Here is a 16,684-nt window from a genome sequence, read left to right on the forward strand (position 1 = left end):
TTGATTTTTTTATGTTGAACTTTATATCTTGCCTTGGCCAGGACTCCCTTGTTAAAGTGAGCAGGTTGTCTGACAGACTACACATTCCTGTCAGATCCTTTTCTTCAAAAGTTTTAAAAAAGTGCCAAAGGGCCAGTGTTATAATGTGAAATACGTGTGTAGAACATTTCTCATGTAACACAAATACAATATGTTACTCATATCTATTCGTATGTGAGGTCAACAAGGCCGATTCATACTAGGGGGGTCACTGCCAGTCCATGGGGGGCAATAAGCAATGCAAAACATGTAAACTACGAAAGAATCACGTTGACATACTTCCATCACAGCTAACAGAAAACCTCCTAGTACAATTTTCTCCTGCTGTCTTGTAATTACCTCCAAATCAAAGTATATTTCAAAATCCTACATGTTTTCACCTTTTGTCAAACCTGCCAAACAGCAAACTCCATGCCTCATGTGGTAAGAAGCAGTAAACCAAAATTATGCTGTCGTGTTTCCAGATTATAGCAATTAATTTAGTGGAAAAAATAACAGCTGCAAATTATAGCCAATCAACAAAAGAGGAGGTATATCCCATCTCACAATGTCGATATCTAGTACAATTATTCAAAACAGGAAAGACAAAAATAAATACATAACCTCATCACCCTGAAAGCAATATGTTTCGCTGAAATGACTCAAAACATTTGTCAAAATCTCATTCATATGCAGATTAGCTCCATTTACTTCTGGGTTCTTCCTGCATTCGACTGCACCGAGCGTCACGGTGCAGTGATTAATATCACAGTGTCTGGAGTTTATCTCATTATCACATGATCAAAGCAACGTTTCGCAATAAATATGCCGCGCTTGTGTGTATTTACGTAATATACTATTAAACATGTCCCTCTGTGGACAAGGGGAGCTTTTCATCACGATCAAAAGGGAAATACATTCACGATAAATAGCTCTGCGTGTCATTGGTACAAATGCATCATGGGACAAACCGCACTTGCTTCTGATTGTGTTCTGGACTGTGTAACCTGGCATGCTGAATCACAACGCTACCACACGGATGTGATGCTCTGGCAGGCACACACACACACACACACACACACACACACACACACACACACACACACACACACACACACACACACACACACACACACACACACACACTCTGAAAAACAGCTACAATGCTGACAAAGGTTTGTCTAGACATGAGAGGAAAAACCCCTGAAAAAAGTGCTCCTCTAATAACTGAATTGAAAGTTACAGGATATCTTACTTATTCCCATTCATCATTAGGAGGAAACGACAATAAATCGGACGCGCTTTCAAGCTTTTTTCTCAGCCATTACAACTAACCCCCCCCCATTCCACTATTGTGCTTTACGGCTCAGCGCAGTGTGTCTTACACAATTATTTTGTCCCTGCTTGTAATCTCTAATACTGCTGACGTTATTAAAACCCGTCTTCGGTGCAGCCTCTCTTTTTCTTCGTCGGTAGCCAGCTGGAATATTAAAAATGGCTGTTCATAGAGTTTTTGAATAGCATTTTATCTCTCTGTGTGAGGCTGTCTTTCCAGGATCAGCACATGTGTCATATCCATACTGTGTCTCGCCATTATTACATTCAAACTGCACATTCATATTGATTCCCTGTGGCCCACACGGAAATCAGGTTGCCCGTCAGGTCTTCTCACAATAACAGTAGCATTTAAAACCCCTTTATAGAGACGGCCTGCACTCAGGAAATGGAGTTATTGCGTACAGTACATAAAACATAGTCAATGACAAGGCCGAGTCATGCAGGATGTAAAAATGGCTTTTAAGTTCGATTCCAAAAGACATTAGCACTGCATTAGATAAACACCTCATTCATTTCAATGGGGCACGACAATCCAAAGGGAGAAAACAGAGTCGTCTGCAAAAAAATGAACCTGGGTCGACTTTTGCTGCAAGGTCACCTGGCAATGTTTGCCATTCATATACTGTAAGTGTTACACATTCCTGTTAGTCGTTGGAGGTGGACATATCTATTAATTCACACGAGTAAAAGTAATTATGAAAGTGATGATTTGCAGAGTTATATATCATTAGCCGCATTGAAGTGTATCATTGTGGGATAAACCTTCCTAGTCATGGATCTACAATTCAATTCATTGTTTCAATGTACTTGAAAAACAACCCTAACCCAAACCACAGGGCTGTTTTCGGTTTGAGTGACTTGTCCATACTATTAAAGGGTGTGCAAAGATTTGAAGCCAGACCCATTATGCTGTGAGCAACACTGCTAACCACTAGACCACCATGCATCCCTGTCCAAAACCACCAGAAGTGCAAAATAACTTGCACATTTGCGAGGCAACCCGGGATCTATGGACTGAAATAAATGAGTGAAATGGTTTGTTGAATATCCGCAATATCCAAGCAGCCAAGGACCTACAGGCAAACTAAAAATCTATTCAATCACCATTAAAGCAAGAGAGCACGTTCATCATTGATCTACCTCTCATAACCTTTACCGGCAAGACATTGAGAAAACATGTATTCGTCTGGCCTTTTCTGCCAAATGCAGCGTGCAGGAGAGAAACGCGCCAGAGTTACAGCCAAACAGCTTCGGCGTAAGACCGGAGCTGAGCGCCGGGAGGGGGGAACGAGGAAGGAATGGGTTTGAATCAGAGTGACATTTCCAGGCCGTTTTCACGAAGGCTTGTCAAGGTGGTTAGAGGGTTTCATACAGTTGTTCTCAGCTCTGTGAATAGCAAGGTCATCAAGTTTGGCTGATGGCTTAAGAGGAAAAAGTGTGAACAGAGAAGTGCTGCTGTCCAAAAATCACAACACAGCGGGACTGAATGGAGGTGGAGAAAGTGGAAACGGGCATGATTGAGTCCATTTGATCAACTGATCTGTCATTTTCTTTCTGGGTCGACTAAGATTTCTTTAACCCGTTAGTAGTTTTTCTGCTGATTTATTTCCATGAAAAGTTGTGAGCACATCTATGGTAAACACAAGATTTGGAGAGGTCCCTTCATGTCATTCTTTGTTCTTCACAAAATTTCTTTGGTCAAGGACCAAAAACTCCAACAAGATGTTATTTATGTGAGATGTTACATCATGAAACATTCACACATACAGAGTTTAAATGAGGGATAATTGCAGAGTTATTAGATTAGAGTGCAAAACACAGCAGCTCTTGGTAAACATCAACTAAAATATTGAGCCGAGGGCCTGGAACAACATGCGCTTGATCTCTATTTATCCATCAAACTTAAGAACTGATGCAGCTGGGACTCGACGGAGAATCCTTGAAGCCTCATAAAAGAACAACAAGGGTCTACAGCTCCGATCCCCCAATAAACATTCATCCCTTTTTCTCATCTGAGTCGACGCCATTTTTTCCCCATTGATGTCTGTGTTAAAAAAAAGCAGTTGAAATGAGGGTTATTTTGTGTTTACAGAGCTTCTTATCATCCTCCCCTCCTGTGATGAAGCCACAGAAGATGACGTGCATGCTTCTCTTGATGTGACATCCACTGTGCCGAGCCGGTGCCTTTACACCCAAGCTGGCCTCAGAAAAAGCCGCTCTGTACACTAAATATTGGTTTTGAGTCAATTCCTTTCACATTTTCTGCTTGTACATCTTGTACTGTGTACTCTCGGGTATATGCGGAGTGTTGTGTATTTTGTATGCTTGCTGCATCTCCCTGTTCCCATTTGGGACGATATAAAAGTTGTCTAGAACTTTGACTTTGAGTATAAAAGTGAAACAAAACTCCGTAAAGCAAACCAACAGCCTCACATTATAGTGCTTATAGTGCTACTTACCGTGTAGGTGGGGACCATGTTCCTGTTTTTGTCTCGCTGTTTTGCCGTCTGATAGAACGATGTTAATGGAGGCTCGATTTAAGGGGATGGGATGAAAGACGCATTAAATTATGCATCACTGAAATGCCCGAGATGTCAATTCTGCAGTTGCATAGCGCCTGGAATGACGCCTGTGCACTTTATCCAAGTAAACAAACAACAACTAATGTTTCGCATTTTTTTCAGCGAGGAGCTTCGGCACTTTGAAAAGACGCACGAGTATGTGCTCGTGTATAGGAGGGGTGAAGAATAACATCAGTTGAAATGTAAAAAGGTCAAACTGTCCGTATCTCACTACAATCCACTGGATGTGGTGTTAGCGCACGTTCCACATGTTGCTCCTTTCGAGGAGAAGGTTTGCAGCTACATTTATAATTCATCACAACACAGACAGCCACCATCACATTAAGCACTTTGCAACCACGACCCGATGGGGTTTGAGGGAACGGCGTGAATGAGATCATCGTTTCATCGTACAGACGCTGGAGCGAGTTGAAGAAGGGGCCAAGAGGAGGAAAGAAGCAGCTCATCGGATCAATATCTGATTCCACGGACAACTGAACAAAACTCCCTCTTTCCTGCCTTTTTTTTTGTATATTTTCAATTTCTAGAAGCGGAAGACAGAAAGGGTCTTAACCATGCATGAGCGAGAGTGAAGAAATAGAGACTAGAAAATGGACAGAAAACTGAGGTCTGGCACAGCCTTTAGTCTAAGAGGGTTATGTCTAAATATCTCACAGGCGGCACCCTTTCCAAGTAGATAAGAAAAATAAAGGGTGTTATAATTGAGTAGGCTTTGTTCTGTCTATTAGCTGAACAAAAAAAAATGCTAATATACAGATTAAAAGTAAGAGTACCCCGGACTGAATATTCCACTCCGGTGCCAGAATTTTATATCGCACTCCGACATCAAACTGTAATTTGTTCCCAAATTCTCAAACGCAAAGACAGACGTATGTTCCTTTGCTATACGGTCACTAATGTTATGCTCCTTTTATGTCCTTATACTCTTAAAGCCATCTCATCTGTTGAGTTTGCTTTTAGCAAAAAAGAAAATCAGCAAAATAAAGGTAAGGTATAATTGAAATCTCCTCTGAAATGAGCAAGCGATTGATGGTTACGCATGAATTCCTGCACAGGAAGTGACATTTGTAACATCATCGTAAACGAACTGCATGGCCGTCCTTAATGTGACCGGCATCCTAAAGTCCAAACAAATACAGATAGAAAGCAGAGAGCTTAATCCGTCCTGATCCTTCGGTGTCCGCTCTGTGCCGGACGCTGCCGGAGTGCGGAGACACGCATGAGGAGAATAAACTGTGTCGCGGCTGAATGGATTCTCCTTCCTCTTCAACACAGCCGGAGACTCCGGACGGATGCAGAGGAGCTGCTGAGCAGTCGGAGAGCGTGTTCGAGGGGTTTGGAGGGGCTGGCAGAAGGAGAAAGGGGGTAGCGGGTCATATCTTGGTGGATTAGCGGGAGCAAGCGGCGCAGCAGAATCTTAGAGTTTTGTGTGAGTTGAAACCAGATGTCAGTAGGTTGTATTTTATCCCCCTTTCCTGTTTGTGCTGTCACGAGAAATGAAATGAAATAAAGATTACGATTATTTTGAAAAGCACATTAGATGTTGCAGTCATGCACGTTTTGGCAGAAAGAGCTTCAGGAAAACATAATCTGCTGCCATTTGATATTGATTCGTGGAAAGTTTACATTTACTCAAGTACTCTAATTGACAAATATTGTCAGAAAAGTCAGTTACAAGTTTGTTGAACTGGAGAGAATTCTTTATTGAAAGAACCAAAATCACTACATCAAACTACTTCACTTTGTATAATGTCATGTAATATAATTAGTCATATAATTTTATTGCAGAACCGCAACTTTTACTTTTGATAACTTAAGTATACTTTCCTCGTCTGTACGTTGTATTTTTACACTGTTGTAATGAGTTCTGTACTTCTTCTGCCTCTGCAGACGTCAGTGAAGAATATTATGTGACTTTTGCCTTATAGACTTCCCCTATAGCTGCAGAGTATTAGATGTTATAAATCAATAATGATGTCCAGCTTTGGATCGACCTTAAGCTCCCATAAAAAAAAATCACAACGGCAGATGGCTCTTCTTTCGCCATCACTCCTGCCACACACCTAAATCCTTCCTCTCTTTCTTTTCCACCTGCTTTTCTGTTTGCCCTGTAGCCCTCTCTCTCTCTCTCTCTCTCTCTCTCTCTGGGCTTATCTCCAGTTTACATGATGAGGCGTCGGCCAAAAAAACAAACATTGGCCCCGGTCCTCGGCAGGACCGAGAGGACACGGAGCAGCGGGGCAGAACAGCAAGGTTGCTCTAGAACTTTACGAGCGATTCCCTCTGCAACGCCTACTCACTGCACCTCAGCAGCAACGCCACTCTGCAGCGCGAGATGATAGCGGCTTAGAAACGTCCAGCCGAGGGCAAACGAGGGCAGCGGGGCGGCCCGAGTCAACCACAAGAACCGGTCGCATTAATTCAGACGCAGTAAATGACGAGTTTGTGGTGGCATTATAGAGTATGTGGATCCACTGAGGAATAGGAAATATGTGTTTCAAAAATAGGAGAATACTTATTGTTTTGTTAAGTAATTTCTAGATACCAAAGGGGAGATTATTAAATAATAATTATATTCTTAAGAGCATCTCTTCGCAGAGCGGCTGAATGTGGTCTCTAAGCTGGCCAGGCCAGAAGCCGGTGTGAGGACCTGTCAGGGGGGTGATGAGTGAGGAGGTGGGGTCTGAAGGGGATTTGGCTCACATCTTTGGTTGTGCTTTTTTTTTTTAATCTCCAAGGAGCCTTTCTCTTCCACAAAATGACTGTTTTGACTCTGAGGACATGAGAGCCATTATCTGTTCGCTCATTGACGGGGGGGGGGGGGGGGATCTTATAACAGCTTACAGACCCCCCCCCTCCACCCCCTCCAGTCGCTTTGTGTTAAAAGGTTCCAGACATGTACTCATTTAACATTCGAGCAAGCACGATAGAAAATTGCTCTCCGCCGTCCTCTCGGAGAGTTGACGACAGGTGTAAAGGTTTAATCGTCCATCAGGGCTTCTTGTCATCAAAACCACACCTCTGTCGCTCGGATGCCGCTCCTCTCAACCCGCCCCGTTTGTCCGTGATTGTTTGTAGACGTGCCGTGTCACGGTCTGGCGGTTTGAGTGTCCCGGTGTCCTGCCTGACCTCAAACTACAACAGAATACATGCACCTTGCATGAGTTTGGTTGTTTTGTTTGGTGTTGTCATTTCGGGTCATCAGGCTTCAAATCAAACTAATCCAAAGTATGATTTAAAAGAAATCCTCTGTGGCATCACCATTGCACAGATATGTTCATAAGTTATAGATCCAGCCTCCAAACCGTGTGGTTTTCAAATGAATCGGCACGAATGATTTATCCACTCTAATATAATACTACTTTATATCCGGTTTTAAGAATCTCAACCAGCTCAAATACTTTTTTAAAACAGGCATGAAGCAATCAGCACTTCAACAAAGCCCTCTGTGAACCTCTAGATCATGGAGTGTAGAACATTTCCAGCCAGGCAGAGGACCAGTATCTGTTTGAAGTGCAGGGGAAAGAGTTACTGATTTTGCTGACGTTACATAAAATACATTTTTGTGGGCAGGAAAATGCGACACAGGATGCAGAGTGTGGAGCAGCTTGCTTAATGACTAGACTGTCCTTCAGCTGGAGACGGCAGACTGAACCTCCTGTTCCAACAGGCTTCACTGCAACAGTGTCCTTGTTTTTCTGGAAGTGGAAAATCTGTCTTATGTTTGTATATTATGTTGTATAAGATTTGTTTATATATGTATTTAAATGTGTTGTTTGGTATTTTACTCTATTTTAATAATCTGTACTTTAATTTACCTGGTTTAACTTAATTAGTGATTTAATTATCCATTACCCAAGCTGTCCAGGCTACTACCTGGACAGCTCAGCAGTCCATTACTGGTCTGACACACTGGCTGCTGTCGAATAGTCAAAAGATTATCCTAACACCTTTTCCTTGACCTCGGGGTGAAACTTCACGGGGTTAAGGAAAGGTAATAGGAGAACTCAAAAGGATTTAGGAAAAGACGGCCGCGGTGCTCAGACAATCCAACCGGACCTTCAATAAACTACATCATTATTCATGAACGGCCGAGGTGTGCAGCGCTTTAAATGTTGAGCTCACAAGGAATTGTGGGTCGGCGTAATCTCCTTTCCTTTTATAAAGGTAGATCCGTTGTATCCTATGCTAAAGGAGATCTGCAAGGAAGCATTAGAGCTCCTTTCCTTTGCAGTTTTTTCAATTCAAACGGCTCTTATCATGGCGGCCACTTGTTTACTTCCGGGTAATTTTTTCAGTTAGGAGCAACAGAGACAGAGAACCATTTCGTCTCACATTCACACCTACGGATAATTTAGAATCGTCAATTTACCGTTGCATGTCTTTTGACTATGCAGAAACATACAGTTTCCATGGCGACGTGGCTGTCCACGTGAACCCCCTTGATATTTTGTTTTGAGAGGTGCTAAATAAATCACGTTTATTACCATTATGATCACTTTCACTTTTGTGGAACCTGGGAAGATTGATCGGAGACGAGTGGGGAAGAGAAATGAAATGAATGTAACGCCAGTCGTAAATCAAATTAAAAACGACGCGGCATGTGCCGGGACCTCGGAGTGAGCAGGACCGCCTCCAGATAATCCGAGTAAACATTGTTGGAGCGGTGATGGATATTTCACTGAGAGGTGAATCAAACCCATTCTTAGAGAAATGAAAGGGAAAGGATAGCTCGACACAAACCCTAACAGCTTTATAATGGAGAGGAGAAAGATGCCCGGAGACAACATGTGGGTACGAGCGGGGAAGCGGGTAAGACAACAGAATGTGGACATCATGAGCAGAACACAGCTGGGCCGGCGGAACCAAAGGTCCGTTCTACAGGGGGAGGGATTACGTTGTTGTGAGAGAAAGGGACACAAAGGAGAGCTCATTACCCACAATGCAGAAGAAGAAGAACTCTCACTCAATGCAGCGTGAAAGACTCGACACAAACTCTCGCAGCGTTGCTTAGAAAATCAGGCTCCTTGTGCTGAACGGAACGAAGGGAAAATAAAAAACGATTTTCACTGCAGATGGGTTTTTGTGAGAAGAATGAACCGTCAGTGAAGACCAGTTGAGGACGATGGAAGAGGAACGGTGGCCTTTAAGGGGTTTGTGAACCTGCAAGTCAACTTGTTTTCAAGTTCCACATAAAAGACTTTCCCCACCATATTATTGGATTTAAAACACGACACAATAACCGTAAGCTGAAGTCTCGTTCAGGTCGACTTCTTGTCATACGGTTACAAACTACCGACTTTGTATCCCATCTCACAGAAATTCACATTTAAATTCCCTCAATTTGAAGGTTTTGAATGCTGGTGGAGGTGAAGCGATCATTCCACATTCTAAAGAAAAGACCCTGATAGTAAAACGACGAGTACATTAAAAGTCAATCACCAGAAAATTATTATTGCAACAATTAGAATCCATTATTCACCAGTTATGTAATTTATCCAGTAAAGAGGCTGAAGTTCGCTACTATCTCAAGTTCACCTAATGTCTTCAGGTTTTGGTCTGTTGCTGGGACAAAATGAGCATTTTTTAACACGAACTGGACCTAGTGGGCGAATCTCCATACCTCAGAGATCCAGGTGTACTTATGCTTTATTCATGTCGTATCAGAGTTATAATGAGTTTCCAAAATATCACTCAACTTCCAAGTCATAATTACTGGGATACTCAGATTTTTCTGTCTCTTTGAAAGCAAAACAAATATGGACGCTTCACGTTGGCCAAAGAGCAAACTTCAATGAAGCCAGGATCTCTGATCTACCTGGTTGATGATGTAGATGCCGTATTCGATCCTCTGCCGTCGGAGGATGGGGTGCAGGTAGTGGAGCCAGTACTTGAGGTGGTTCTCTCTGTGACGGAACGGAATGATGATGGCCACCTAAAACAACGGGGAGAGTTGGAGTCGGAGTTAGCGGGTCATTCAAATGCATAATTCAAACCAGAAAACAAGACACAAGTACAATCAATGTTTAAGTATTCACGGTCACGAGCTTTGCTTCATCCTACAGTGAACCGAACCAGAAAAAAAAAAAAAGTCATTCCCACAGAAAAATCCCTCCGGTTAATGTCACAGTGTACATAAAGTTTGTTCTCATTCATTATGAATGAAGCACCTCAAGGAAGGAGCTCTCAATGGCATCGCAGATATGAGACGGATTTGAGGGCCCGGCCTCCGTCTCTGTGCTTTAAGTGAGTCGTTCCTAGCCGTCCCAGCGGTCCAAGGTTGAACCATAATTTAAGCGTTTAACCGTCGTAATGTTGCATTCCGATGAGGACTGACCTTGGTTTCTGTATAGTTGGGCATGGTGACGGCTGATTGGGGTCCTTTTTATTTATTTTTTTACTGCTAAAGGAAGCACCCTGGCCTCAGCGGAGTATCACGTGGAGGAGAAACACGTAAATGCAGTTTGACGGTGACTATAACTAAATATGATGCCACTTCTACTTTCTGTTTCTGTGCAGACTTCTGGTTCGACAGTCTAACTTTAATCCAACACTGAGAGATAATATGGAGCCGAAGGGAAAAAAAGGATATGATAAATAAAACATATGAGACAGTAAATAGACAGTTGAACCCTACTTAACATTTTATACTTTTTAATTACAATCTCATGTGGTTTTGCTATTTCAAAAATATTGACATACCAGTATTGAATTTTTCATCATGCATGTTTTTTTAATTTCTTATACTTGCCGTGCGAGTTTAAGTACTTTACTTCCAGTATGCGATATAGAGAGAAACGCGTACAGACCTTCCATCGAGGCCGACAGTCGGGGGGCGTGTAGCGGCCGCCGTCCGTCACGTTGGGGTTTTCTTTCTGCACTCGCTCCATCGTCATCTGGGAGCTGAACTCGATCAACAAGCGGCCCACTGAGGGAACAAAGAAAGAGGGAAGTTAGTTAGTGAGATGAAGAGGATAAACAGAGAAGACGGAGGAAAAAAGACGAATGAGGAAAGACGGCAAGAGGGAGCGTAGGGAGTGAGAGAGAGCTTTTAGCTTCAAAGCGATACCGTACGTGTATCAAAAGTAATGTGTGCAAAAATAATGGTTTCAAGGGACACGCTCCGCATAATACCACATTTAATAAGATGTGCGAGCTTTGGGAAACATATATTCCAACAAAAAAAAAACAAAGACTTTGAAGTCTGTCGGTGTAAACACAACACGGAAGGTAATTACGCTGCTCAGTGATGAATCCGCAGCATATGTTGTATCGCTACAAATCTATCCGTCATTCCTTTGACTACCGGCGGATCAAAATACCATCTACGCATGTGCATTTTGCAAAAGATTGTGGGTTCGGACTCATTTAGATAAAAGAAGGGGTTGGATTTAAGCCTCAGGCCTGCACAGTAAACACAACCCCTCGTTCAGGGAGCCGGGATCATTAAAATATATAAAGCAAGCTTTGCCGTTTGGGCTCCGACCCAAATCCTGCTGCAACCCAAAACCCTCATTTGAACAAACCAGAGGCTGGGCACTCCTTCAGTGGCACAATGTCACTCATTAGTGCATGCTCGTCTCCAACTTCAGATTCAGAAAAATAGCTCATTAGTTTATTTACAAGCACAGAAACAGATTACACGTGATGTTTGTCACTCGGAATCTAGAATTATTCAAGATGTTGAGTGTCATTTCATCAAGGATCCAACTTTTGCACAGCTATAAAGACGATGCTGTACTACATCTGTTGTTAGTTGTACTCGTATGCAATCATTTAAGGTGGACACACTCTATATTACTTACATATATATTTAAAGGATCATCCTGGCAATGTTCTGTTAGTAGAATCTCACAAACTCTGCTGCTGTGGAGATCCCCGTGCACACGTGACTGTATGAATGTGCAGCTGAAAATAGTCCCCAACAAATGCACAACTGAGCAACATTCCCTAAAAAAGGTCCGCTGCCCCTCAGCTTTATTTAAATGAGCTTAAAAGATTTCCATTCAATATTCCATTGTGAGACATTTAGATGATTACCAGATAAATGATTGTGTTTACATCGTTTACAGGTGATGTAGGCGTGACGTGTGCATTCATACACAGCGTGAGAGCACTGAGCCGCGGAGGAGAGAGCCACAATGCCTTGTATAAAGGTGCGCGACCTTATAATCCACTTAGCATTGACGTATGAGCTTTGTGCTGAGAGGTCTCGTCCAATCAGCGGCCTGCAGGCGAGGAGAATGATCGATGCCAACGAGGTTACATGTTCATAACACACCTCTTTATCACCCATAACAGCTGCATGGTGATAGTCCCACCAGCCTGTTTCCTCCGACCATCGCGGCCGCCGCCCTCTCTCCACTGTCCTCCACACTCAGCTTGCTTTCTTCCTCTTCCTCGTTCACACTAATCAGCCGGTAAGTGGAACATGGTGTTTCCATCTAGTCCCAGAATAACGTTAGTTAGTGCTCAGATAGCAGATATTATGTTTATTCCTATTAAATGCATCAGTAATCACGTTTGACCAGGATTACATTTTTTTTGGCTATAAAAAACAAGACATTTGCAAATGATTCCAACTTTAAGGGCAGCCTTGTATATATAAATCTTATAAAATGACCCATATTTTGTTTGTTTAATCAATACACACGCAGTCATCTTATGGTCTTACAGAGTTATGTGATCTTAAAGCACATAACTCCTAGTAAAACCACAAAATGCCACTTTTTATACTTTTCTTTGTTTGCTTAATGTTCGACTGCTGCATCTCCAACCAACGCACCTCGTCTATAAAGTATGGTTTTTTGGCGACCCACGGAGAAATCTTCTGTCTTGTAGAAAAGAAAGAATAGGAACGAGGTATTGATGTGTGAATGAAGTGCTTCAGTTCACGTGAAGCTTTCTTTCACGTGAAGTGAAGCACTTCATTCACACCAGTGTTGTTGTTTTGAAAAAGATGGTGACAGGTCGAGGTCGGAAAACTTCCAAATAGCCACGTGAGGCGAGTAGGGGAAGCTTTTCAAATAAACACGGACATCGTCCTGTTTCACTCTGACACAGAAGACATGAATAAAACAAAGTGTGTGTGTGTGTGTGTGTGTGTGTGTGTGTGTGTGTGTGTGTGTGTGTGTGTGTGTGTCCTGTGAAGAGAGAGAGGGACGAGTCGAGCATGTACATGTAAGAGAAAAGGGAGAATGTGGGTTTGAGCTAATGTTGGCCGAGGAAGATGTGATAAATGAGTTGTAATGTGTGGTAGGTTGCTGGTTGTGTAATTATCTCTCACTCACACACACACACACACACACACACACACACACACACACACACGCGCTGAGAATATTTGCTGCTTATCTATGTGGTGATATTAAAGTAATACATTATAATCAAGCTACTTGATCGCTCTATCTGGGACACCCACTGCACTTTGGGGGATACATCACTGCTTTGTCTGCAAATAAACACTATACACACACACACACACACACACAAACACACACACACACGCACACACAGAAATAATGAACCAAATCTCTGAGCTATTAGGTTAGTAGCACATGTACCAACATAATTCACTGTGAGCAGACCTGAGGCAGTAAGCAACGTAAACACACACACACACACACACACACACACACACACACACACACACACACACACACACACACACACACACACACACACACACACACACACACACACACACACACGTGCGCAGTGACTGGGCCTATTTGAGGCAGTGATTCAGCCTGGGTCAAACTGGATACCAAAAACAGAAAGGAAGGAGAACGGGAGCGTTCCAGAAGGGTTTTGAGGGTTCTGTGGGAATTGGAACGCTTCCTGCTTCCGATTCTGTCTCTTCCTGTCTGAGTTTCTTTCATCTGTTCAGTCATATATCAAAGCTGAAAGATCAGTGACCTATCATAGACAACAGTCACGCCTCCATTCAGCTCCCCATAGTACCTGTGAGTATTATTTTTAATTACATTTTTTTCAACAAATTAAGTGATGATTCAAATAGTCGATTTAAAAAAAACGAATAAAAGTTGCACAAATGTCCTGTTTAAAGGGGACATGTTTAAATTCTATTCGCGTACATGAAGAAAAGTTTCACAAAGCCTTTTGTAGCTCAACAGGGAGCTGTGATGGCCTCAGGTGATGTCATTTCTGAACGACACTGTATGAGTCATCCAGTCTACAATTAGCCTGCACAGGGCTGAACATTCTCCACATTAGGCTACATTTTCCTCTGTATTTAAGGGAGAATGATCTAGTTAAACACTGTATTTACTTCTTTGTCCATTGTGTCTCTGTGATTGCAATCAAATCTTTCAACTCAATGCTGAATCGACACCAAGGAAACATCTTCTTGCACGTGTTTTGGATTAAATCTGACTGAACAGCGAGGGAGAAGTGACTAGCAGCGTAACTACTTTCTCTTCCCTCTGAAGCCTGAAACCCATGAACAGCGTGACTCGCCGAGTCCTACAGAGTACAACTGGTCAGGCCATCTGACCACGTAAACACAACAGGCTGCTTGTTAATCAGCTCTCCCGTTCCCAGACTTTTTTGTGCCGTTGCGTCTTAAGTGACAACTGGAGCAGTGCCAGGTTCAGATTTCACAGAGAAAGAGAGTTTTATAATTGAGTTTGGTTTCTGTGGCTTCGGAATGAGGCGAGGTAGAAGCGGAAAAGGAGGAGGGAGGAATAGATTGTTCCCTTCTCCTCCTGCCTCCTGCTGACAAAGACTCTGTGACAATGGAGACTTTCAGCTCTTTGAATCGTATTAGCACGTCCACTCTTACTCTCTCCTCCCTTTCCCTCTCTTTCAATCATTTACAAATACCTCCACCGACTGTGGGCCGTAATTGCCGTTGGAGGGAAAAGAGATGTGATGCAAGGAGGCAAAAAGTTGTGTGAGGAGCAAAAAAAAAGAAAGTCTTCAAGTCATGCAACTGTGTGTAAGATGTGTTTTCTTTCTTACTCTACCCGGTTTACTTTATCTCTGTGTCTGCGTGTCAGCGTTCGTGTTCGTGAGAATTTACTGGATCAGAGGATTAATGGTATCTAGGAATCTCCTCGACATGCAAAACATCCAGTCATTCGTCTGTGTGGGGTTGTATTCATGCATAATACCCCGTGTGTGTGTGTGTGTGTGTGTGTGTGTGTGTGTGTGTGTGTGTGTGTGTGTGTGTGTGTGTGTGTGTGTGTGTGTGTGTGTGTGTGTGTGGGCTGGTAAAGAAGAGATAAAGGGTTAACAGCGGTGTATTCACAGCTCAGATAACAGCCAGCACAAAAGGTTGCCAGGAACGCTGCGACAGTCGTGAACCGACAGCTTTCGTTGCTGGAAAATTAAACCCGGACGACAAAAAGCAAACATAATATGAAGCAGGTCGGTTCTTGGATTTAAAAAGGTTGCTGCAGTTTCCTTGATTTGACGATTTGAGCCCCACTGAATTTTTCTGACGGCATAACCTTGATGAGAGAAGTGTTGATTTTGCACTCATGAAAAGGCTCCTTGGAAGGATCCTTGGTGAGATGAGAGAGCTTTGTTGGCGAGAATCTGGCGATACAATACGTATCGTGATATGACAATTCAAAAGATCGCAATATATTGTCAGTTATGGCCAATCGAAGATTAGCATGTAAAAATGAAGTACATTAAATTGTTAGAAGAGGTTTCGTCCTAAGTGAAGACAGCAGCTCCTCCTGCCTCCCAACACCACTTTCTTGCCTCTCCTGCAGGTGTCACTGTTGAAGCAATTCCATCTGAGTTCAAATAATGGATTAGATGGGTAATGGATGAGAGAATATTTTATAAATGACACTGAGATTTGGTAATGACTTATTTCAACCAATTACTCTTTTATATTCTGGTCTTCATCTTGCCTCTAAAACACAGAGGAGGGGGCAACCTTAGATACTAAAGAGCATCAATCCTTACAGAACTGAAAAACCATGCCATACACGTCCCACAAGTCAAGAATAGAGGGGAAAAAAGAGAATTGCGTGCGAGAATAATTTAAAAGTCCAATTATTTTTCTACATAGACAACGTTTGGTGATGGAGGGGACACATAAAGATGTGAGGAGGTAAATCAACCGCGACTCAGAAAGCTTATAATTAAGCTGCATGTGCTGCTATCAGCGAGTGGAACCGACAGGAAAAAAGAAACGTGCTTTGTGGAAATATGATTCAAGCGGAAGTTTCAATCAATTCACTCCTTGGATTATACAGTTGGTTCGGCTCCGATTGCCGCTTTCTTCTCCGAGGGCAACGGTGGTTGGAGCTCGTGGTCGTCTGAGTGCCAAACTGAATTGATGCAAAAAGTAATTTCTCAGAAACAAAGTCAATGAAGGTAAACCTAGCAATATTGCTGAATTAGAGACGCCATTGTTTCTGTGTTCAACACTGAAAGAAGACGTTCCGATGGGAATCTAAAGTGGGGAAAAATGACTTTCAGAACCAGCGGCTACTTTGCATCACTAGGAACAAGGAAACCCGCATCACAGTAAACACGTAGGACGGAAGCAAAACCAGCAGCAGATACTAATGCGATCAACACTCTGTGGTCTTTTACTGTTCCGCGTTAAAGTAAAATGATGTAATAAAACTATTTTACAGGTTGTGTATATTACTTTCATAAAAATAGTACTGCAGCCTGAAATAAAAGTCCACATTTCCCAACTGGATTTGTGTTGCTCCCTTGTTCAGACACAGAGCATTTTATGTTTCGCTGTAATGTAT

General features: G+C 42.6%; 2 protein-coding genes across 2 annotated transcripts in view; both read right to left on the minus strand.

Annotated features, from left to right (window-relative positions):
• LOC311012516 (protein THEM6-like) overlaps nt 1–16,684 on the minus strand; it is a 111,789-nt gene that overhangs the window by 75,544 nt on the left and 19,561 nt on the right. The gene's annotated exons all lie outside the window — the stretch shown is intronic.
• b4galt2 (UDP-Gal:betaGlcNAc beta 1,4- galactosyltransferase, polypeptide 2) overlaps nt 1–16,684 on the minus strand; it is a 103,703-nt gene that overhangs the window by 46,528 nt on the left and 40,491 nt on the right. The window contains exons 2-3 of the mRNA XM_084007983.1: nt 10,748–10,866; nt 9,757–9,873 (exon numbers count right to left, since the gene is read on the minus strand). Coding sequence (XP_083864109.1) covers nt 9,757–9,873; nt 10,748–10,866 — 236 coding nt within the window. The remainder of the gene's footprint in view (nt 1–9,756; nt 9,874–10,747; nt 10,867–16,684) is intronic.

Source organism: Eutrigla gurnardus (assembly GCF_963514095.1).
Source record: "Eutrigla gurnardus genome assembly, chromosome: 4".
In the NCBI taxonomy this organism is placed as follows: Eukaryota; Metazoa; Chordata; class Actinopteri; order Perciformes; family Triglidae; genus Eutrigla; species Eutrigla gurnardus.